General features: G+C 41.8%; 1 protein-coding gene across 2 annotated transcripts; it reads right to left on the bottom strand.

The window, feature by feature from the left end:
• Positions 1–796: 796 nt before the first annotated feature.
• Positions 797–25431, bottom strand: map6a (microtubule-associated protein 6a). 2 transcript variants are annotated; one of them, XM_023840232.2, is made up of 4 exons: positions 23759–25431; positions 10894–11107; positions 6197–6405; positions 797–1334 (listed from the first exon to the last, which is right to left on the bottom strand). In XM_023840232.2, the coding sequence occupies exons 1-4, from the start codon at positions 24496–24498 to the stop codon at positions 1199–1201; spliced, it is 1299 nt and encodes a 432-aa protein (XP_023696000.2). In that variant the 5' UTR covers positions 24499–25431; the 3' UTR covers positions 797–1198. The 2 variants fall into 2 exon arrangements, with proteins under 2 accessions (XP_023696000.2, XP_023695999.2); XM_023840231.2 differs by lacking the exon at positions 797–1334 and having other exon boundaries at positions 3768–6408; positions 23759–25414.
• Between the last annotated feature and the right edge of the window lie 158 nt (positions 25432–25589).

Raw genomic sequence — 25589 nt, 5'->3', positions numbered from 1 at the left:
CCGCAGACTGTAAATCATCCAAATGGCTGGCTTGAACACATGAAAGCACTATCAGTCAGAGATGTTACTGCAAGGGAAGTGAGGGCAAACTAACAGGGATTAATTCATTACTGACACTGCTCCTCAGCTACAGTTTGGAACCACGCTGGTGTTGCCCAAGGTTCTAACAGAGATTTTCCTTCAGTTAGGTTGCATGCGATTGGATTGGATTTTCTAATCAGATTACTGAAGACTTCCTGAAAAGCAAAACTAACCAAAACCACAGCGAACAATAATTTCACCCACTTTGTAAGAAGCATCAGACTCACACATTGAAGTTTCATTTTGTGTCATATGGTATCTTCTGCGAATATGGAAGCATGAAATATATGTAAATTATTTATTTTTAGAATAGTGAGGGCATCGTGGGAGAGTTATGCTTGCTCACTCTCCTGAGGTAATTCAGATGAAAGCCAAATGTAAATCATCTGAAAACTATCCCGTTGGCTAGTAAAAAAATTATTTGTCAGATTACATTTTTTACTGAACTAGCCCTGTTGGCCGGTAGCAAAAATTCTTGCGTTGGCCCAGTCTGTCACATTATTGCTTCACATCTCCAAGGTTGGGGCTTTGGGAATCGTGCCCCAGCTGCTGTTGCCTGGGTTTCCTCCTGTCACACAGAGGCATAATTACATGAGCTGCTGTCACTAAATTTGCATGCTTTGTGATATCAGTCAAGGGAGTTCCTCAATGCTGCCCCCTGGCTGGAAGTAGAACATAAAACAGATAGAACATAAAAAAGAACCTCCCAAGCATGTACAATACTCAGCCTAGATTTATTTGCAATTGCAGGTCGCGCTATACAGTATATAGTTAAAGAAGCACTTAATGGGTTTAGCGTTTGTAAAATGAACAATATAATGCATATATGTAGCTGATATGGATGCACGCATCATTAATGAAACATAGCACCTTTTCTCTTGGTAGTGGAGATTTCAAACCACTTCCTAATCCAGCTGAAGCATGCGTACGCGGGTTTGGTCGCATCCCTTTTCACGTATCTCAGTCTGTCAGCCCCCCCCCCTTGAGGAGCGCCTCTGTGTGCAGACATATTTACAAGCCACTTGTCCCGTGTTCCAGGCCCGCAGCGGAAGCGGTCGCCTGTTAGCGACCGAGGGGCAGGACGCCGGCGTGTTCCGTGGCGTGTTTCGCGGCGTGTCTATTTCACGTCAGGTGCAAAGCGCACGACTCCACCCCCCCGGCGTGGCTCGGCTCTCTCCACCAGTTGTTCTGGCTCTCCTCCAGAGGCACCCGGGGGATGATGACTGGATCCACAAGCCTCAACTTTGGGGTCTCTATAAAGCAGCCACAAAGTTAAATACAAAAGACAAAAGAGGCAGAAGGTGAAGCATCTTCACATTACTGCATGGTACCATACACAGCACGGCGGTCCGTGTTGAACACCCTGTGGCTTGTCTTCTTCTGCTTGGTGTCCTGAGACGGTGTCCCTCAAGGCCATGCACCGAAGCCATGCTGTCTTGCTCAGACATTTTCAAATCCAGTCATATTAATAAATACGCCTGCATGGGAATGTGAACCCGGTTGACAGATTAAACATGGATGGAATCAGAAAAAAAATGTATCTCAACCCATTCCTCGAGGATGCCCAAACAGTCCACACTTTAATTCCTTCCCAGCTCGCTGCACACCTGAACCAAATAAACAAGCAATGAAAAACAACAAATACCTGGTCATAGGTGCGCTAGGAGCTGGGAGGGAGCAAAAATGTGGACTGTCTGGGGGACCTCGAGGAATGGGCTGAGAAACACTGATCGAAATGAACAAATCTTCAGAGTCTTATTTTAAGTCGTAAATCATCAAAATTAAGTCTGGTTGCCGTGTAGCTGACAGTATTTAACAGGCACAAGGTGTTCAAGACAACACAACCAAATTTAAATGCAGGTGAATTTAACCTGAAATTAGTAACGTTATTGAAGGTAAGTCACCATAATCAAGAAATACCCACTACAAACTAGTCCCAAATATCACAAACAAAACACCGTCCCAACCCCAAACTGTCATCGCTGTTACATTCTCTTCAGCTTCCGTCGCTTTCACTCTCCACCTTATTCCTCCCCTTGGTGTTTTAAATGAATCACTGTCATTTTCAGATTACATTCACAATCTGCATTTATGCAGTACAATGGGCCATAAAACGGCTTGTGGCTCGTTAATATATAATTGAACATATGACAGTTAGTTTAAAAGAAAAAAGATTTATAATTCCCTGGGATGTTTGAAGTTCAGACAGATTTTACTTAATAAACCTGTCCCGAAAAAAAAAAAGAAAAACGATTATACATCCATGCTGCATATTCCTGTTATTTTAGTACAGTAATGAAAGGCATAATCTCTGAATTACACACACACACACACACACCCTGGGAGCGCAGCTATGCAGCAGGAGTTACACAACAGCAGTGCCAGTGTTCGTGTGAGGTCCTATCGCAAGCCCACCCACCCACCCGCATCCACGTTGACTGCTGCAGTAACTAAACCCAGCAGAAGTTCAATCCCGTGCCTCATTAGAGAGAGGGATTCTTCATGTATGTATAGCAAGTGCCCAAACTGCCATTTACCTCCCTTCAGTTTCCATATGGAAGAGAATTACATAATGTCAATGCATCTGCGAGATGTTCCTCTTTGTATATGTATGTGTTTGGGCGTAAGATGGACACACACACTCATAGACGTGACATTGCACAGGACGGGAAGGTCACATGTGGCGGGAGCCTGGAGGCTGTGATTACCTTGCTTTGGCTAGGGCACAACGCCACAGATGCTGGCTTAGCGTCTGAACCCAAACAATATCTTGGATTGGCTGACAGAGCTGTATGTAGTGGTACTGTTTTAGCACAAACCTTCAAAACGAATCAGAACGTCACTCATTAAAGAAAGGTCGATTCTCACGGCATTGTGCAAAAAAAATGAAGAAATCAAATCAAATAGGTGAAACAGTCAGATGCCAATTTATGCGGTAGAATTGACAAGAACCAAACGTCAAAACAGTTGCATCACAGATGTAGAAAATGTCTAGAAAGCGAAATCCTAGAAGTGCATCAGGTTATGGAAATGAGTTAAACCTCAACAGTCGCCTGACCAGTGCATTGACCTAGATTCTGTGTTTTAAATTTCCCCCAACATTGTGCAGTATGTGATAAATTATGGTGAATTCAGTAAATTTGCATGTAGCAGATGTAGCTCTCCATGAGTGCCCAAATAATTTAAATAATTTTGATATTATAGCACAAAGCACTGAATTCTGGAATCGACCCCCAAGCCTCCTTTAATGTTCATATTGCATCGCTCTCCAGTAAAAACATGAAATATATTTAAGACAGTGCAAACAATATATTTCTCTGCTCTCACTGAGAAACAATATGAACATTTCCAAAGGGCGTAAGGACGTATGCCAGAATGTTCCACCAGCAGACCATTCTAGATGTTCTCTTCCATGTGGACTTCCCAGCGTAGAAGACAAGGAGATTATACTCCCCACCAGGCATGAAGCATAGAAGTTATCTGCCTATTTTATTACCCCTCCTTAAAAAAATAACAAAGACAGTCTTTGTTCTGCGTTTGCATTTATTTAATAATTCCAATAAATACGAGCAAGCAGATAACACAAGCACGTCACAGTAAGTGTATCTGGATTACATGACTTTTTGTCGCTTTTTTTTTTCTTCTTCTCCCAACCCCATCCCCCCCCCCCCATCCCACCCCCCCTCCTTTGTGTTTGATCATCCTCAGGCCGGAAGCACGGTCTGGAGACAGCCGCCCAGGTATGCGGAGTGCGGTGGGCCCGCCAGCCCAGTGATACGCGGCAAGCTCAAGGCTGCAAAAATGGTAATGAGGCGGCCCTCACCCTCCCGGGGGGTCCATACCCGGTCAGGGGGGAGGGGGCGCACGGCGTGGCTGGGAGGGTTCGGATATACACCAGACAATGAGACACACACTCCTGAACTCAGCATGGAGAGGCTGCCTACCGAAGCGGATGGGATTAAGGGACAAGGAGGCGGAACCAGGGTTGCCGAGCAACTAGAACACAATAGGCTCTTCACAGGAAATTCTGCTGTTCTGTCCAATCGCGTTTCAGTTCCATGATAAAGGCTTTTTTTTTAACCCTAAGCAGCTGTTTCTTAAGCTGACCGGCCTCTAATGGCCTTTAGCAAAGTAAGAGTTGACTGTACAAATGTAGGCAATCTTAAGAGGACTTTAACCATAACTTCACTACACTTGATCTGATCTTCTGATTTTCTCCCCATATATAGGATATCATAAATATACACATAAGCCCTACAATTAATGCAATTTCAACAGCTACAGCTATCTTATACAGAGCATTATGAAGGACACCAAATTAGCTGTGTGTACAACAGGTATTAAACACATATGATGCCGTGCCAGTGAATCGTGTTAGTAAGCCAGAATTTAGGTGCCTCTCTTCTTATAGAGGTGAAATTGAAGCGCCATCTCATTGCACATGCGGTTCCAACAAGATTAAGAAGGATCTGACCCCTTCGAGACACAGAGACATAAGGAGCTAGCAAAACAAACACAAAAAAAAACAAGGTGATTAAACAGAGGAAAAATTCGTACCATACTGGCAAAAATGAACTTACCCCCTTACAATACCTTCACTGGTCTTGGTAAAGTATAACACAAAGCATTAAGAAAATCAATTCACAGTTTGCCATAAACAGTCTGAACAAAAAATAATAATAATAAATTATGCATAAGAAAAGTAAATCTGTACAACTCGAGAGCTTCCAGCCTTATTAATCTGATTTCTCATGGCACGGTCCCCTATCTGCCTGTCTCATCATGCCCCATGGGACGTTCACGTGATCTGGTTGGTGTAAGCCAATCTCTCCTTCCAATGTCTTCTGCTCATGACATGGTTTTCTACCATCAACCAACATCTAACTCAGATCTAATTTGTCTACCTTCTGAAATTTTTATCAAAATTTTGAGCTTGGATATGAAAAATGGATTAAGCTGTGCATTTTCAATATTTCCTCCTTCAAATATATTGCAACATATTTTATTATACCCATCCTAACTGCAAAGTACTCTTGAATTTCAAGTCATGCTCACATCAGCATCTACTGGCTTGCTTTGCCATCATCATCCAGAGGTAATCGCATTACCGAATCTCCATTGTTTCCCTAGCAACCAAATTGATGAAACCAGATATCCGCAATTACATCTAACCACAGAGCGACCTTCAGAAAAGTTAATTAAGCACTTGTCCTGCCAGGGGTAGCTATGTAACGGATGTTTGGATAAATGTCATTTGAGTACTTCGCATCTATACCTGACAATTTAATGGTGAACATTCTTCTCAAACAGCTCCACATACTTTTTAGTGATAACGCCCACCTCCCTCAAGTACAAGGCGTTTAGCAGAAGCAATTCAGGCCATACAACCAAACTGAGTTCAGTATGGTCTAAGACAGGGTTCCCCAATTCCGGTACTGGTGGGCCAGTATCCAACACAGTTTATGGATTTACAAAACACACCTACTAATGATGATGAAATTATCTGACTAAGATGTATTTGAGCAGGGAAATCTGCAAACTGTGTTGGATTCTGGCCCTCCAGGACTGGAATTGGGTAACTGTGGTCTTGGATAATGAGCTATCAAGGTTTTTCCGCTGTTGTTCACACACGGTTGACCAATCACAGACATACTAAAACATAACCAGCCAAGTTGGCTGCAGTGTTGGTTCAACTTTACTGCGAAAACCTTGATAAGCACAACAAAACCAATCTGAGCAGAGGCACTTCTCAGATTGATTTCTCTTTAGCTCCAAGCAACAAGACTCACACAGCAGGAGGAGCTGCAGGCTAAAAGAGCAGCCGCAAGCCATGGGTGGTATGATAGAGGCTGTGATGGGTACAGGAGCGAGCCGGTGTCATGGCGGACATATAGAGCCCCTCATTACACCTTCGTGGATATGTGGTCATGAACATTGAGCTCTAACGTTTATCGATACATACTCATCAATCCAAGTCGCGGCAATGGGATAGAAGGGGGGAGGGGGAAAGAGAGACAAAGGGACCAAGACACTGGACAAGGCGATGAGAACCCTCTAATCAATTTTGCAGCCTTCGTTCCCCCAACAAAGAAAAATAAAAGTTCAGTGATTTTACTCTTTCGCTTCAGCCAGTTTGTTGTTCAGCTCTTTACTTTTCTCCTTGCCCCCTTCCTCCGGTTTGGTCTCCGGCTCGTTCTCCGACGCCCGCTTTTTGGTCGCCCGCACACCTGACGCTGCTTGCTTCTCCTTGACCTTCTTCACTGGCTTCACGCCACCTGCCGGCGTCTTTTTCGGCTTCCGTGGCGGAGGGATAGGCTTCTCCACCTGCTGGGATTTGGGGGGGAGCGCCATGGACACTTTAATTATCATCATTATAAAAGCAGTTTTAAAAATCAAAATACGCGAATCCCATTAAAGATTCTGCTGATTCATCTTGCTGATTAATCAACTGACAGTGACAAAGTAAGCAATTTACTTTTAAAAAATGAAGCTCCAAACCTTATTTTACAGTTTTTCTCGATTGCTAAAACACGAAACCCTATTGTCTGAACCAAATTCTCAGTTGCCTGAACCCACTTATTGAATCAGTCACTCTTTTGGCAAAACCATAAGCACTTTTCACCTGTTTAGACACATCTTGTCAACACATTGTCATTGTGATGCACCTGTGTTGCATAATGGTGAGCACAGGTGGCAAAAGTCAAACACAATTAAAGCTCAGGTGTCACCGGTTGAACACAACAACTCAAAATTTATCACACTTGCGGCTAATGATGTGAGGTACATATAAGCCAGAGCACTGGTTTGTGCGGCACTACAATGGATAGGAATCTAAGAAGAGGAGTTCGTGTGAGAGAAGGTCGAGCAGGTGAAGGTGGTCGAGGTGGTCAGCGAGGACAAAGAACAGTAATATCTGATGAAATCAGAGCTACTGTGATTGACCATGTTCTTGTCCATGGTATGACAATGAAGGAGGCCGGACTAAGGGTACAACCAAACATCAGTAGATTCACTGTGTCCACCATAATCCGAAGATTTAGAGAAGAGAACAGGTAGTTACCTTTTTTGACATTATCGTATGTAAATGTTGACAACAATTACATATGTACTATATACTGTACCACAGTAAACATGTTTCAGTACATCACTGTGCCAGTGTACTGTAGTATTGTAATGGAGGGTTAGTCTGACTGTTTGTAGGCCTATTCCATGTGTGTATTTTTGTAAGTGCATGTTCTCTTTTTGTAGAATTGAAAGCCTTGGGGGTGGTAAGACATCTATGTTCTCCCCACACCAAGAGACCATAATTGTTGACATGGTCCGTGAGAACAACACCATTAAACTGCGTGAAATTCAGCTGAGGATCATTGAGGACCATGTGCATTTTGAGGGTATCGACAGTGTCAGCCTCTCTACTGTTGACCGTGTCCTCAAGCGCAACAGAAACAGTTGTACAGAGTGCCCTTTGAATGCAACTCTGATAGAGTCAAAGAGCAAAGATGCCAGTATGTACAGGTTGGTATATATCCAGACACATAAATGTTGGTTACTGTAAGTAGTGATTTACTGTAGTTGGACTACATCACTTACAAAAATATATATCTATTTCTACAGAGAGTTTTTGAACTGGATGCAATGGAAAAACTCCATGAATACATCTACATGGATGAAGCTGGGTTTAATCTCACAAAAAGGAGAAGGAGAGGCCGTAGTGTGATTGGCCAACGGGCCATTGTTGGTGTCCCTGGGCAGCGTGGTGGCAATGTCACATTGTGTGCTGCCATCAGCAATCATGGTGTTGTCCACCATCATGCCAACCTAGGGCCCTACAACACTCACCAGCTCCTCATTTTCCTCAGTCACATGCGAGATGCTCTGTTAGGGCAGCAGGATGAGCAGCTCATCTATGTTGTTGTTTGGGACAATGTGAGTTTTCACAGAGACCTCCAGGTTAGAGAGTGGTTCAATATGAATCTTTGCCTTCCACCGTACTCCCCTTTCATGAACCCCATTGAAGAATTCTTCTCCTCATGGCGGTGGAAGGTATATGAACGCCAACTTTACACCAGGGTAAATCTCCTGCAAGCCATGGAACTGGCCTGTGGTGACATGGGTGTGGAGGCATGTCAAGCCTGGATACAGCATGCCAGGGGTTTTTTCCCCCGTTGCCTGGCCAGAGAAAATGTGGCCTGTGATGTAGATGAAGTCCTGTGGCCTGACCCAGTACGGAGAAATGATGCTGTGGCGGAGTAACGCACTTCTTTTCTTTATACATCATTTGTATATTTTTGTGCTTTATTTTTACGTACAAGTCCTACATATAAATGCACAGGATTTTTGTTTTTTTGCAAATTCTTTTTTCTATGTACAAGTGTTAAAAATGCCCAGGTATTTAGTTTTGCAACATGCATTTAGCCTAAATAAACATTTATTTCTACCGCTTCATGTCCTGAGCATTGTGTTTTCCTTTTTTCTATGTAGTGTTTAGTGACTACTCAGTAAAGTATTTAATTTAGATTGATTTGAGGCATGATTTGACAGCATAGTTCAGTTTTGAGCACAGATTGAACTGTTTTGGGGTGAAAGCTTGGTTTTGCAAGAAGAGTCAGAGGTTTTGTGAATGTAGCTTGAAAATTGGGTTTTGTGTTCACAGTTTAGGGAAAAGGAGAGCAGCTTTCCAGGAATGTTTCTTAGCAATCGAGGAAAAACTGTAATGCCTGGTAGGGAAACTGAAAATATGCATATACTTGCTTATACCAGGTGATGTAGAAAACAAATAGTGGACTGATTGTCACCAATATAAAACATCACACTTATTTTTTAGTAAAACATTTTAGCAAATTATCAATGGAAAAAACTGGAAGAGGAAAAGGAAATTTATATCTTATACATTTGGAATTCATTGCTAAACTCTTTTGGTGATGCTGTGTGTGTTTTAACATATGATACAAATCTAACATGACAGGACTCCTTAGGTTGCCGTAGAAGAAGCTAGACTTAAATATTAATGCCAGTCGGATAATACAAGCTGACAAGGAATGAGTAAATGGATTAAACCAGCGTTTAACAATGAGGACACAAGCAAAACACATTTATGGATGATTAATTCTGCAGATTACTGAAGTCTTCCACATAATCAGCATTTGTATCTGACAGTTATTTCCTAATTGGAATAGGAAGCAGTTTTCATAGCTCTGACAGCATTTACTTCATGCAAACAGATGGTATGATTCTCAAGCCTTAACCCATCGTATTCCAGATTTATCTATATTACTATTACCAATGTTACGTGCCGCAAGTTTCCCGTTCCCTGCTTGTCTCGTCTTCCCCTCTCCCTCTCCTCTACCTTTCTGGCGATTCCCAACCCTAGACTGGGCATCGTAACACCAGCCACACTTGCATTCAGTCTGGTCTTCAGTTTCTTGTTCTGCCACGTTTTTTAAACCTGCTCTGTGTATCCAGAATCCAGGTGAAAGCCCTGCCATTCAAATCTGTCCCCGCATACCATCCTGTGAAATATTCCATTATTACTTTTTCCAATATATTTGCGAAGACCAGTGCAGTATTTGGGCTAACGACATTAGAGTTTCCTTGAATTTAGATTAGTTACGCACGACATTTGCGAACCAAATGTAAGAACTATGCATACTTACGTATTTCCATATCCATGACTAAACTACAACTGTAGCTGAGCGAGCAGTGAAGTACATTATGCTGTCCCAGCACAACTTAAATATAGCTATGTGAACAAATGTCCCATCAGAGTTATAAACAGATTAATACCACAAACACCAATGAAAGTCCAAGTGAAAGTCACAGGACGACTCAGACTGCAGTAAAACGAGGATCACAACAACATATCCAAGCATTTCGGTTCGGATTGTAAAAAAGTGAGAACTGACAGTTTTGCTGCCTCAGGGTGATATTTATGACTATTCAATTTCAGATGATGCGTACACATCTGTTGTGTGCCTGCATGGTGGGAACTATCTTCATTTTGATGGGGTTGTTCCAAAAAAACTGAAAATACTGTCAGCATTAGGATTCACAAGTTATCTCACAGTATTTTTATTTGTACAGCTAACTTTTTCCAAACTGCCTTTCAAAAAGCCACAAGAGTAATATTTCACCTACAGTACTAACACTCTCTGTTTAATTCTGTGATTAATATGAAATGAACATGAGCTTCACAGCATCTAATATGAATTTAGTCAGGATAAGGAATATATTTTTAGTCACTACCTGTGACTGGCGAGTCCATGTATCTTCTGAGGAAAATAGGTGAGACAGCATGTAGGCAGGAACTATGCATGAATACTGAATTACACTCTGAAGGTTGTTGGTTTAAGTCCCAAGAGGGTCTTGAGTTCCTGGGGCAACTCAGCTGCTCAGAAAAGTATCCAGCAGTATCAGCGAGCAAAACCACATATGCCTTTTGGGTAGAATCATCAGCTAAGAACAAATAACAACTGTTATCATATTAGAGGAAGTTGAACTTTCATATTGTTGTACCTGAGAGAAGAGGAATTTTGGTTTCCAGACTACAGAACGGTAACATTCTGAGTGCCTGAGGCAAGCATTTCTAAACCCAGTCCTCAGGGATCCACAGCCAGTCCATGTTTTTGCTCCCTCCCAGCTCCCAGCCCACCTCAGCCAACCAATCAGGAACACCGAATACCTGATAGAGGTGTGTTGGAGCTGGAAGGGAGCAAAAATGTGGACTGTCTAGGGTCCCTGAGAAATGCATTGAGAAACACTGTCCTGGGTTCAAACCAGCAGAAACGGTGGCACCAAAATCATGGCCTATCTTACCTTACTGGGCTCCCTGTAGGGTTCACTGTACAGACTACGTATCCTCCTGCGCTCCAGGGCCTTGTTGTCTGATGACTGGTATAGGCCTTGCTCACCCCTGTAGGTAGCACTATAGCTGGTCTCCAGGCTGGTCTTCTCATCAGGCGGTTGGTACTGGGACTTAGCTCGGATGGCCTTGACTGGCTTGACGTCTGTGTAGGCTTTGAATTCGTTCCTGCACCAAAAAATGATAAACAGCCACACAAGCTGTGTCAGAAAACTAACATTTTGTAAGCCCTGATGATCATCTTGCACCTTTAGCACAAATTTTTAACCATACAAGTATTCCCTCAAATGTCAACATCCATTTTCCAAGTGCTTACCCTGGTTGGGATCGTGGGGGAACGCCTGGAACCTATCCCAGGCAGTACAGTGCACAAGGCAATAGTTCAACCTGGATGATATACCAGTGCATTGAAGAAATATCGATATAATTTACAGATATGAACTAAATATCTAGAATGACTGTAGGTGGGTTGTAAATCATTAACTGTTGCAGCCAGTCTTGTTTGTAATTCGTTGGTTACTGTGTGAAGGCACTGGGTAACACTTTGCTGGTGAAGACTTGCACACCACATCTTATCGATTTAGAACTGAAGTCTGTGCTATGATGAGGCTGAGAGGGGTGGCGGGGGGGGGGGGCATACATGCTTGTGGGGTGCTCTAAACCTATTATTAGCAAAGTCATCTCCCCAGGAGTGCCCTGGTGTGTACAGGCACCTGAGCAGTTAAAATAGCATCAGATAAAAATGTTCAAGTTCCTCAAAAAGTTTAAAATGAAATCTTTCTAAAAAAAACACAATTTTGTTGGTATCAGCAATGATAACACTTCCCAGAATCCCTATGTTTACAATCTGCATAATTTATACCAAACTGGTAACGGAATTCATATGCTCATTTATGTCATTTTTGGCAATGTGTAAATCTCCTTTTCATGGCCTTGCCTCTCCTAGGTCAGATCAAATGGCAAGTTTTAGAAAATTCATTGAATGCTCTCTTCAAATGTGAATGGGGTCATGCAGTGTTTATGCAGGAATCAGCGGCCTTTTCTGTGTGTGAAGTTGATATGTACCATCACATGGTATTACACGGTTAGACAGAAGCCATTGCTGAAAAAGATCAACTCATTTTGGATAGACTTCCCAAGAAAACCCTACTATAAAGAAGTGATAAAATATTTTCTAGTTTGAAGCGATAAAATTGAGCCTTTTTTGGGGTAGAGACCCAAGACAACCCATCTTCTATAAGCTCAAGTAAGGTCTTGCGACACAACAAGAAAATAGATGTTAATATTGGCTCTGTGATCTATCATCCTGCCACAGACTGATTTTAACTGATTTCCCATTAATGAAGGGAAATGACCCAGCAGAACAGAGCGGAGGGACCTGCTGAATAATGTAATACGGAGCAGGCCCTGTCATCTGCAGGCCCTGTCAGGTAGAGCAAGGAAAATGCAATACTGTGCACATCGCACTTCACTGCCATATTACCCATTTAAGCAATTTCGTTAATTTGATATGTATTCCAATAAACAAGCACCTTGGCAGGTCCTAGTTACAGGGTATGGCTACTTTGATGTTCTGTGAGTGCCTTTGCTTTGCGTTATGGTGTCTAGTCTTGTTACATGTCACAAGTCTGCACTAAAACCTGTGATTAAGTATCATTTTTCTGTGCGTGTTGGTGCCCACAGCACATCCTTGTCAGCAGTCTGAAGGTAAATAAAGCCTTGGAGGTGATAGGACCAAAATAAAGGCTTTGGTTGGCAGCTACAATGCAACACCGACATTATAAACCCTATACAACTCTCGAGTTTTAGTGTCTATTTTTATTTTTACTGTCTCTTTTGCATTTTATTTTGATTGTTATTTTATTCTTATTTTTATTTTGTTTCCTTTTGTATTACATAGTTTCTTTAGCACAAGCAGGTGGGGAAGCATTTCACTACACAGTAGTACAGTGTATGCTTGTGTGTGTGAGAAAACTTGCAATGTGAAAGTATTGATATAAAACTTGAAATTTAATTTTATTACTCCAAAAAATTATGCATATCATAATTTTCCAAAACAAGTTAGGAGTGAGAAATATGAACATATTTAAAAGCAATTCACAAACTGAACGTACTGTTTACAGGTTACTAATTGATGCCTTTATATGGAAATGTATCCATTTAATCTTGGGGAGACATCTTGCTGGAGGAATGGAGGTTGAATGCCTTTCTGAAGAGTTCAACAATCAAACTGGCAACCTTCATATTACGAGTGCCTGTCTTTAACTGTCACGCCCCCTGCTGACTGTGAGTTTGTGGTACATGTGAATGCTATGGGGGGGAGGAGGGGGGTTAATGCTGGTGTTATATAATTTGACCAAAGTCTGGCAGTTAGCTGCAGCGCAGCGCATAGGCACAGCTCATCATACACATATATATGCAACCTTTAGTGTTAGTTACACACATGTTGAAATGAGCAACGGGACTGTGTTAATTCCCATCCATCTTCAGCCTGGCTCAGAGGAACTCTAATTACACTTTACATACATTCGAATAATTTCTAATTACTATGCTTTTTCAGTTGCAGGCTCTCAAAACTCAACAAGGGACTATAAAAAGAGAACAAAAATGACTGAAAATGCAAAGCAAACTGAATATGCCCTAAGAAGTACATGGGTACGCTTTTCCTTAAAGACTTGATCTACCAGAGGTCCTTTACAACCTTCACAAGCATCTACAACACCACATTTTCACAGAAAAGGATTCGTTGTGGAAATGGCCGGCTGGAAGGTTTCAGAGCTCTGATGAGCTCTGCTCCCAGATTACCGTTACTGTTGCATAACCAGGACCAGAGTGGAATGTACCATCTCGCTCAGAATTCAGGGGTGAGTGAACACACAAATCACTAAAGGACATCCCATTAGACTCCATTTCCTGTAGCTCAATGTGAGGCTTCTATTATAAAGAACAACTAAAGGTCAGACAACCAGAAGACAAATAGAATCACGAAGTGAATTAGACTGATAATCGATGTTAGTACAGTTCTGTAGCTTTTGGAACAGTGAGCGTTTTGTGTAGGAAACACCTTCATCTTCTCCTCTTAGAGAAAACAGGCTGGTTTCCAGTTTTATTATCATGTGTTTTCAGGGAATACAATGAGAATCTTGTGCTACAGAGTCCCCCCTAGTATAACAGTGTTGTTGGAAGAGGCCTGGGGGCAGGGCGGTGGTGCAGCTTGGGACAGTGCAGTACTGCAGCATCAAGGCAACACAACGCACATAAAAATGCAATACATTAGTATAAATGTAATTTATGTTCTATACTTTTTACTTATACCCTATGTCACTGTATATGACATTTCAATACAAAGCAATACATATACTCAGAAGTCAGGCTGTATTGGGTGTGAACCATTTCATTAGCTTGCATAAATGCTTCAAGGATAAAGGAAGTTGTTCCTTTATAAGAGTCTGCTCTTAAAATGAAGTTTTTGATTTGCACAAGTACAGTGTAACGTCTCTTTTCGCATGTCCCATCTTACTCTCCATTTTCTTTAAGGCATACACACATAAACAGAAGTGAAAAAACAAGGTCGGCCATTTGTCCAGCACCCCAGCAACATTTTTAGTCAGTTATGGGCTCAGCGGTGATGTAGCTACTCCGCCAAACACAGGTTTCAAACCAATCCGATCACAGGCACAATGACCTAACCAAGTGAACCACACAGCAACCACAGCACACTACTACTGACCCCGTCTGTGTGTCGTACGTATTCAGCTGCAGCCTCATGAGTTGCTGATTCCCCGTCTACGTTAAGGTGCAGGTTAAAAGACTGGCCCTGAGTGAATGGCTACATTTTAATAAATGAAATAGTTCACACATAGCCTAAAACAATGGTTCTCAACCTTTTTTGCACCGCAACCAAATTCTCACTATGCCAGCTCAGTCACGACCCTATACCACGTATAGGTTTGAGTTAAGGATATGATCAAGCACACAGTGCACTCTGCAATGTATGCCAATCAATGCCTATCACACAAATCTGATTGGATGTACCACAGAATTTTTAATTAAGCATCTGTGGTTTGGCTTCTTGGATTGGCTGAGTGTTCACTAATTCTGTGCTAAGCATTTGCAGTTCCGAGACCTGTTTATAGAGGTTAATTCGAGGATTTGAGCTGGGAAATCGGATCATGGATCAGCATATAAGCTTGCTGGTTTTAAAATGCTTACATTTCCAACTCTGCCTCAAAACCCTTTCAGAACTTGCCGTGTCCTGTGACCCTTGGGTTGAGAATCACTGGCCTAAAAGAAACCCTAATTAAAGCACATTGTTTCCATCCATTTTCCAAACCACTTATCCTTCTGGGTCACGGGGGGTCCAGAGCTTATCCTGGAAGCTACAGGCACGAGGCAGGGAACAACCCGGGATAGGGGGACCAGGCCAGCGCAGGTCATACTCACACACCATTCACTCACACATATGGCCAATTTAATAACCCCAATTATCCTCAGCATGTCTTTGGACTATGGGAGGGAAAATAGAGTACCCAGAGAAAACCCCCACGACAACATGGGGAGAACACGCAAACTCTACACACGTAACCCAGGCCGAGACTCGAACCTGGGTCCCGGAGGTGTGAGATAACAGTGCTAACCACTGCACCACCATGCCACCCCACACTACTTCCACTGGTAACATTTCTCGGAGGCGGACTACCATTTCAAAATCTTTGGCAACATGGCAAAAAAACATCTATTTGTCATATGGGGATCAGGAGGGGTTCAGGTATTGCGGGGTGAATGCTTACTTTTTCGTTCGTATCCTTGTGACTTTGTTGCGGGAGCCCGGACTACTGGGGATTTATTAATTGTCTTGGCAATGGCCGCACCTGAACTAGGTATTTCAAACTGTGTATGGAGTTAATTTTGTGCCAAAAGTATTAATCAAAAATTTGAAAACTGCAAGCAAATCATTAAGTATCAGAATGAAAATGTTTTCCAAATATCAAAAAAGTCGAATAAAATCATTTTTTCCCTTCTTCTTCTCTAATTTGTTTTGCTTCTGGAATGTTTTTCTTTGCTTTTGATGTTTTTTTTGCTTTTGGAATGCTTTTTTGTTTCTGACTTTTGGTACTGTTTTGACGGGTGGGCGGGCCTTAGCAGCTTACACGTCTATTGGTCAGCTGGAATTTGGAGTGAACATGCCTTTAACCATCTGAGCACGCCCACTCCATGACGCTTCAGAACATCGCAACATGGCGGGAAGCTCTGGAGGCAGTTTACAGCATGGAATTGCATCTTTGTAGTTCTATAATAGTGTACTTTTATTAGGAATCGGTGTATGCAACACATGTTTCGCGTTCATAAAATGTCACCAACCCATCCAGTTCAGTAATTTTCGCTATTCCACCAACGCGCTTACCAGGGAAGTTTCTAGCTAAAGCTTCTAGCTTCCAGTTGAAGTTTGCCTTGATCAGGGGAACCTGGGGGACAATGCACACCCCTTACATTTTCAGAATAACTTTCCCTCTAACAGTTATTAATTAGTATGCTGTATCCATATTACATGCTATTGTGGCAACACACTAAAGCTTAATGCTAATGTATTAAATGTGACGAAACACGTAATCAAGCAATTCAGCTGCGGTACATTTGCTTTGTCCCACGGTGCACTGCCTTAATCACACTTTACAACTTATTTATGGATTAATATGTGTTATCTCTATTATATCCATGGGCGTCAGAAGCATTTTGAATGTGGGGGGACACACTGGCATAAAACTAATATTTTATGTTAAATGTGGGGGGGAGTCCAAATGAATAATTATGGAATGTGAGGGGGACACGTCCCCTTCAGATTTAATGGCGGCGACGCCCATGATTATATCGGGTATCGACCATAGAGAAGGAAAAAATGATTTTATTCGACTTATTTGATATTTGGAAAACATATTTTCATTCTGATACTTAATGATTTGCTTGCGGTTTTTCAAAATTTTGATTAATACTTTTGGCACAAAATTAACTCCATATGTCATGGTGCCCTACTTTTACATCAGGTGGCGTAGTCGAGGCAGATGACGATTATCGGGGCAACGTGTCCTTCTTTTGGGGGGGGGTAACTAGTGTGTATATGTGTTTAGGTCGCATATTGGTTTAATAACGTCTTGTATTGCCCCTTTTCCTTACGTGTGACGTTCGTCACATACGTGATGTAGTCGTGACATATTCAACCAGTCAATCATATTATAATCCAACAGCTTGGTAACTCGCCCCCACCCTCTGTGCATGGGTTATGGAATATTGCTGGTTAACGACACTGATAAGTTACATTACATAGTCATTTTGTAGACGATCTTATAAATCTCCAACATAGGTCGGCATTTAGTTGGTGGGGGCAACGACGCATGTCTCTCCTTCCTCTCTTATTCCTTATTCACACACGCACGGAAACCCGCTTATATATCTCTATTTCCCCATTATGGCGTCATTTGAGAATGGGAACAAAACTCCAGTGTAAATGCGAAACCCAAACAGATTACCGTGTTTGACAAGAGAGGGGGGCTTCTCCTCCTTTATTCACCACATTGATATCAGCTGAGAGTACATGACACCTGTTACTCACTTCCCACAACAAACCCGCTAAATTAGACTGAGTCACATGCAGTTATGCTGTGTGCAGTGCACGTAGGCTGTGCTGACATTGTTGAGTGAAACACAAGAGACAGGCAAACTACAGAGGACCTAAGGCTACGTTCGCACTAATACGTTTTCGTTTAGAAAAGCAAAAGTTTTCTTCCGATTTAGCCTTCCGTAACACAGATCTTTTTCTCTCAGAAGCAGAGGACATTTTCAACGCTGTCCATCAATTGATCTTTCTATCAACGCATCAGTGCGGACGCTCCTAAACGTAAAAAAAATTGTTGCCTACAGTGAGCTCCGATTGGTGCATACGTAGTTCGTGACCCTTTCCTGATTTGCTCTTCGTTTTGAAGTCTTTTCCTGACTGGTTATTCTTCACAGGAATGAAGAATGTTTCCCCTTAGTTTTCACGTGGAGGACAGGACGTACAGGATTTTCGCTACCTGGCAAAGGTTCTTTTGCTTACTTAAATGCAGTTAAATCGTGTGTTTTGTACATCATATTCTGTTTACAAGCAAAGAAAACTAAGAATTTACCAATCGCTGCTTAATGCAATTAAGAGTAAGACAAGAGACTGAAGAGTGCAGTGAAACTGAGCGGAAGAAAGTGAGACGTGTAGTGACAAAATTTCTGGATCTATGATATATTTTACTGATTACTGTGTTGTTGCTGCTGTGATTTTGATAACCGACATGGATCCTTTTTTTTGTACGACTTTGTGTTTGCGAAGATATAGTATTGTGATATTTCGATTTTACTAAAATACGTGCATTTACTTTAAACACATGGATGTGTGTGAGTAATCAACAGCCAGAAACGGAAGTTTATTACAAATCAAAGTCAAAATAAATCATTCAAAATATACAGCTCGCCACTTCCAGGATTATAAAAAACAGCAACCGCTAAAAAACAGTTATATCTGTCACTGAATACCCTATATGCATTCATATAGTTATTAGGTGTTTAACCTGCATAGACAAAGAGCGAAAATAATGTTATTACACCCCCTCCACACACACACACATACACCCACCCACACACACACACACTGCCCCCACGCCAAACCTCTTGATCCATGGGAAATATGTAAAAGTATAGCAGATGTAATATAATAAAATGACAGCAAACAGTAGAGCCCCAAATGAGATGTAGTTATGTGAAATATGACGCATAATGCACTGGGCCAATGAAAAGGTATTAAGTGACATGTCACATCATACTCCACATCCTGTCTTTGTAGCAGTTCTCCTAAAGCCACCAGTGGGTGACAGTACCATTCCATCCTTTCCTCAGCTGGGAAATCCTTCTGTTTCCCTTCCTTTTCAGGAGTCGCAGAAACCACTCTGATGTAAACATGACTCTACTGCCTTTTAATTTCACTGTGAAAGATTTTGGCTGTTCACCTCTGAGACATCAATTCAGGATGGAGAGTCTCAAAGACATGTGAGCAGTCTATACTTAGAAAGTGAGAAATTAATTATGTGGCTGACTCTTCTTACTAGGTATATGCCAGGGAGATATTAAAGCATTTTATTTCGGATATGTTAGGGAGATGTTATACAGTGTCAGAAAAAAAGAGTACAGCCCTGGTACAGTTTTGTACCTCAATGTACAAACAACAATAAAGTACCCCCTGAGGTACAAAAATGTTCCTCAGGGTCCATTTCTCTACCTTAAAAGGTACATTTACCAACACCTAGGGTACAATTGGCAGACCATTGAGGGTACCCCCCAGTGAAAAATAACTGTCCTCTCAAAGGCAGAACTTAATACTTTTTTCTGATGGCATACCCTTCTTACTTGGAAGGTATTTTACAGTTCTTCTTAGGGATTTGAACTTGTGACCTTTAATCACATACCCCACATGCCAACCTGCTACACCACACACCACCCCTGTATTTACTAGCAACACAGTAAAGTTTGCAATGACATTAAAAAGGTCATTCCAAATTTGCATGTGTACCTAGCTGTCATTAGAAAGCTTGAATAGATATTTACAGATGTCTCTGTGTATTTGAGCTGTGGTGAGTCGTTGGTGAGATATTTGTTATGGTCCTACACTGTACGTAACATGAAATGACATACTTATTACTGTTATTATATATTTTTAATTCTCCATTTGATTTGGGAAAAGTCAAATGAGGACCAGTTAGCTTTTGCAATAAAAGTTAACCAGAATGGCCTTGGATGAAGTCCAAACTAACCCAAGAATATAATTTATGTTCTGGTCTGGTGTGGAAGAATTATGTAAAAAAAAATCAATGTGATTTAGAGGGATTACACCAGCCCCTTCACCTGCATGGCCAACACAAAATTGTTGAGATTAGAAATTGAGCTTCATTTTCTCCCTGCTAGCACTGGGAACTAAAGGGCCAATTAATATAATTGCAGTGAAATAAGAATGACAGAAAAACCATCACGTGATTTCAGCCTCAGAAATGCCGTATTTCCTCGAGACAATGCTTGCTTTATTCCTGCGTCAGACGCCATGGCTGGAACAATCACACTGCTCACTCAACGCAAACAATAGCCACAGAGACGCCGGTGCACGCATCTTCATGCAGGGCCTTTCTCACGATAAAGCAGTATCCAAAGAAACAAAGAGCAGAGGCGACAGATGTACGACAAGCCGTCAGGATGGCGGAGAAGCTTCCCTTGGGCTCACTGACTGGAGCGGGAGCAGATTTCAAAACCACGGTGTGCAAAAGGGGAGGAAGAACAACTAAAGCACAATAGTGAACAATCCTAATGATCACAACTGTGGTACGGTGTAAGCGAAGGAACTAAATCATCACAGCATACACAGATCATTCAAATTATCACCAATTCATACATATAATAAGGCTTATAATAATAATACTAATAATAATAATAATAACAGATATAATTATGCACCACATATTATTATAAATAATTTTCATCAATGTATGTAAAGACTTCTTTTTGCAGCATGTGTTTTTAGTGGTTTTAAGTTATTGATTTCGCAAAATAAATTTTGCATGAGGGTGAATCTCCACCTTTCTTTGTCCTGACTCAGTCCACCTTCTTTTACTGTCTTTCATTTCAGGAATTATTTCATGAATTTCTACAAGATTTATACAGGGGTCCTCCATCTTGAAAAGTTGCAAAACACGTGTTTCTGACTAAAAATCAGAACAACTGACACGTATCTCATCAGTGGAAATATCACATTTTCATGAATGATTTGACTCTTTAAGCAGTTCCTTTTGATACAAAACAAAGGCTTGATAACAATTAATAACAATTTTGTTGCTAGTAAAATTAAAATTAAAAATAAAAAAAATAAATATTTAACATTCTTTATGGGCAACCAGCTCATTGCTTCCCAGACCTTTGGAATGAGACTTCTTCTACAGTGGGTCTAACTGAAAACCAAGTAAAGCAACCTGCTATTTATTTAATATATTTCAAAACATTTTCCACTTGTAAAACTGTTGATTTGTATTTTATTTGCTTTTCATTTATTTTTGCAGTCAATTTGGTATTTTTATTTGTGTGTTTTCACAAAGGCTACTAAGAACATTACGTGAAATAAATTTCCCATTTAAAGTGACTGGACTTTTATTGGGTAGTAATATCATAACTATGATCAGTACATCACTGTAAAACAGCATATTATGTAGATATAATAGCAAGCCATATTCAACTCAAGAAATCAGTTTGTTCTACATCTATTTAATTTATTTTTGCACTTCATTTTTAAATAAAACCACACTGAACTGTTCTGATACTTACTAATACAACAACCAGAAGACAATCAGTTTAATATAAGTGAATGTGTCAGATGTGGGCCCTAATGAAACCTCATCTGGCACGATTGCTGGCGTAGATCCAATCAGAACATCAATCAGCATGTATTGTACTCATCTGCAGGGGCGCTGCTAGAGATTTTGGGCCTCCATGTCACACTGGACTCCCAACCCAGACCCATCCGATTATGTTCCAGTCCCCCCCCGCCCCTTCTTTCAGCATGAAAGAGTTCAATTTGGATTAGGCTATTTTCCATATATAGCCCATAATGTATTGTTTAATGTGGATTGTACATTATACTAGGAACATTTTTAAGTATCAAGCAGCTTCCACATCGGGCCACCAAAACGCTGGTCCAAACTGACTATAAACAATTCACTGTTAAACAGGGTCTCATAGAGACACCATATGAGACTTTACTTAGCAAAGAAAATGGAGGGGTTCTATGTTGTGGAAAAAACAGCATTCTTGAAAAAGACACAAGTATTTGACAAGCAGTAGGAATTGCCAGGGCGAGCGTTCGGCCCCTAAAGCAGGTAGCCATCATGGATGAAAAACAGCTGAGAGCAGGCTGGCGGAATACCTGCAGGGGAAACCTTGCATACATCAGCAGATACAGACGACTCCCGATGAAAGCCACGCTTGGATGAATGTCTAAGCATCTGCACAACAATTATCACTTCAGGGACACTGCAACATCTCAAGAACTAGTTACAGCAAATAAGGTGAAGATATACTGCCAAAGAGGAAAAGGATGTTGACTCCTTCGCACGATATGGCTCATTATTCATCTCTGTCTAGATGTTCAAGCCACATCTTCCGCTTTAATGTATGCTGGTTCACGATGCATAAAAGACTGTCTCCATTGTAGAGGTATTTCCTTGTGGTTTTCTTCTCTGTGCATGGGGTTCAAAGACTACAAAAACCACGAAAACCAAGCCCGTATTCCAATAAACTAAGAACATGTCATAATAGCATGCATGTCCACTCAGTGTTGTTTAACATTTAAAAATTTCTGCTTGTCTTCCCTTCCAGAATAATCACAAGAAATCATGACCTAAACGATGTTAATAACATTGTTGATAGCCCTGGTACTGGTCATGGGGCAAACAGGCTCAATCTCCACCACTGCCTGTAAGCTGAGACTGATGCTTGTCTCTGGCTATTCGGGGGTGAGTTATAAGGGCCTGGGAAATCCTCTGAATGTGGTCCTTTATCTGGACTGCAGGGGTGGAGCTGGGGCTGCCCCCCCTCCACACGCTCATGCACCCCAATCTGCACCATTTGCACAGAAGCCCTGTGCCAAGTGTCAAATGCTGAGAGGTATTAACCTACAGCTGACCTGCTTTCTCAGTCTCTGCATGTGGAGCACGACACAATGGTCTGCTCTCCATAGTCTCCAAGTGCATCGTGACAGCTGGATGGAACCTGTTGCCCCCCTCCCCCCAAAGGCTTAAAAGTTCTTTGAACGTGTGGCAAAAAACACGGCTAAAGTTTGGCTGCTCATTGGACGCATGAAAAGCCTTGAATCATGGCTGATGGATTCACTCAACTTGCGTCTTTGTCATAATTGTTAAACTTATCCGAGGAGCAGTCTACTGACGTGAATTCAGACCGGAACTGACATTCAACTTTTCTGACGGGAGAATTGTTAAGGCAATGATGTAGTAATGTTTGGTCATCACATTACTAAAGTTGAAGGGGGACTTGTACCTCATGAAGTTGTCTGGGTATTTGCTGAATCATTCCTTATTTTGGGGGCCAGTGATCCACATTGTATGTCTGAGATTTTACAGACACAGGCATGTATCAGAGTAAATTCTTACCATGAATGTATAGTACTGGTTCAACTTAAATGTGTTACAAAGGTCTCATGATTAGTAGTTACATATAGTGTATATATGATTATACAGAAAGTGTAATAAACACAATGTACAGCACACACATGTGACAATAGCACTCTTCTTCAAAACCCCAGCAAACAAATTACTGAGTTAATTAAACACATTATCAAACTTGTTTTATATCCATCCATCCATCTATCGAACAATCTTACAACTGCTTGGTCTGGATTGTGGAGTAAAGTTAGCTTTGCCAAATCCAATTTAGCTTAAAATAACGACTGAATTATTAATGTGACTGATGCTCTTCAACATCTGTCCTCATGTAATGTAGTCTCATATTTTGGGACTGGTCCACTGTCCCATACAAAATCTAAAAGCCTAATATGTTACACAGACTAATTCAGCACATATAGAGTATATAAATCATACCTTAAAGATCGATTCTAGCTTAACTTAAAAAAGGAAGCATTCAAATATTAAAATGCTTTTGCAGATGTTAAACATTTTTTTTGATGAGTAGTCCTGTCACATCTGTCTAGTGACTGCACTAGCCCTGACAGCAAATGAAAATGGCCCCTACCTATAGGAACTTCCGGTGACGACCTCCTGTCTGATCTGCCTGTTCAATGCATCCACGGCCGCCCTCCCTTTGTCCTCTGCGAAGACATCGCTTGTCCGTCCCTCTGGTTGGAGGCTTGCTTTTTTATCTGAAACTTTTTCTGACACTCTCTTCTTTTTCCTCTCGCTCAGCAGGATTTCCTTCTCTGTCACCTTGTCTGCAATTTCACTTTTTTCCACTCCACTTTCGACCTCTGTGGATGCATGGAGGTGCCTGGGACCGTTAGTGACTTGGCCCTCTGGCCCGGTGACTGTGGGGATCGGTTTGGGGATCCAGGGGTGATCTCCTCTCTTTGCGATAGGCCATGGTTTGAAATCCTTCTGGTACTGTGTCTCATTGTTAAACGGGGTGTCAGAGACTTGATACTCGTTCTTGGGCTTGCAGCTTGGCTCAGGACGCACTTTCCAGGGTTTGAAGTCCTGGCGCATTACAGATGCCCCTGAACTCTCCTCCGCTGCAGCAGCAGCTGATGCTGCGGTCGGCTGCTTGGCGACGGACTCCGGCTCGGGCTGCGTTTCTATGGCGACTGGATTCGCTCGCGACTGGAGACTGGCTTTTTGCTGGGGCTGAACATGGAGATGCTGCATTTCGGCCACGTCCGAATATTTGGTGAACACCAAAGGCACCGCAATGTCAGCTTTGTCCAGCTGATTCCAGAAGCGGGCCATGCAGCAAGCCCTGGAGATACAGGGCCATGCCATGATTATGGCGAGTACCGGACCAATTAACCGCAGACGCTCGTATGTATTTTATATGTGAATAACAGGCCTACGTGCCGCGTCCAACCTGTCAATTAAAAAAACTCAAATACCTTATCCGCGCTATTTCTCCAGGCATTGAATCCTCGCGAAAACTGGAAAAAATCCGTCCGTATGTATCTTCAAAACTGATGATTTTTGTGATGCTCCGCGACGATAGAGGACTAATCCATACTGCAGGAGACCGACGCTCCGTCCGCCTTTTACTAATTATAATGTATTCAGGGTTTCCGAACAGGCACTATGGTTCACCGATGTCTGATCTACACTGCGAGAAAAAGCAGACAGTACTGCTAAAAGCGACCCCGCCCGCTCCGCATCCCGTATGGAGCCGCTGTGGGTCTGACGGCTGGTCGATCACCTGGCTCCGTCATCGTAACGTAGATCCTGCAGAGGGAGGAGGCACCGCCAGCCTCTCAGTGCAACTCAACGACCTGATCGAGCAAAATGGCTTTATCGGACCAAAGTGCCCTTTAAAATCTCTTGCAATTGAAGAAAAAAAACATTCAAACCTCTTCATTTTAAGGGGATATTTAACGACTAGCAATATATAAGCTCTATCATTCTTACACTCTATAGACGTTTTATTGCGGCAAATATTGAATTTCTGTGTAAAACATTATATTTTGCAAATATTTTCTGTTTCCATCAGTTGCGTTGCCGTTGTACTGTAGATGGGGAGTCCATGATGCTCATAAGGGGAACAAACGTTTTCGCATCGTTTTATTAATACGGTATATTTTATATATTTTAACAGCATATTTTACCCGTTTACCGTTTTTCTCCGAATTGCCGCCCAGTAAATCTAGGATAATGTGCCTTTTAAATGAATGTCTCTAGGTCGGTCTGTGCTCGGAATGTGGTAAAATTGATCTTTCCCGTAGAGTCCTGCGGGAATTGTTTGGCCATTTGGACAGATGGAGGTCGGCTTTCTATTCCAAGAAGAGGAATGCATGAGCAGATGGGGTGAAGGAGAGATACTGTGAGCAAATCTAACATATTACTGTGCATGGGAACTGGGGTAAATTGTGCTG

This window comes from Paramormyrops kingsleyae, chromosome 6 (genome assembly GCF_048594095.1).
Source record: "Paramormyrops kingsleyae isolate MSU_618 chromosome 6, PKINGS_0.4, whole genome shotgun sequence".
NCBI classification, from domain to species: domain Eukaryota; kingdom Metazoa; phylum Chordata; class Actinopteri; order Osteoglossiformes; family Mormyridae; genus Paramormyrops; species Paramormyrops kingsleyae.
Note: the sequence above shows the minus strand (reverse complement) of the source record. Positions and strands in the feature narration are given on the sequence as shown.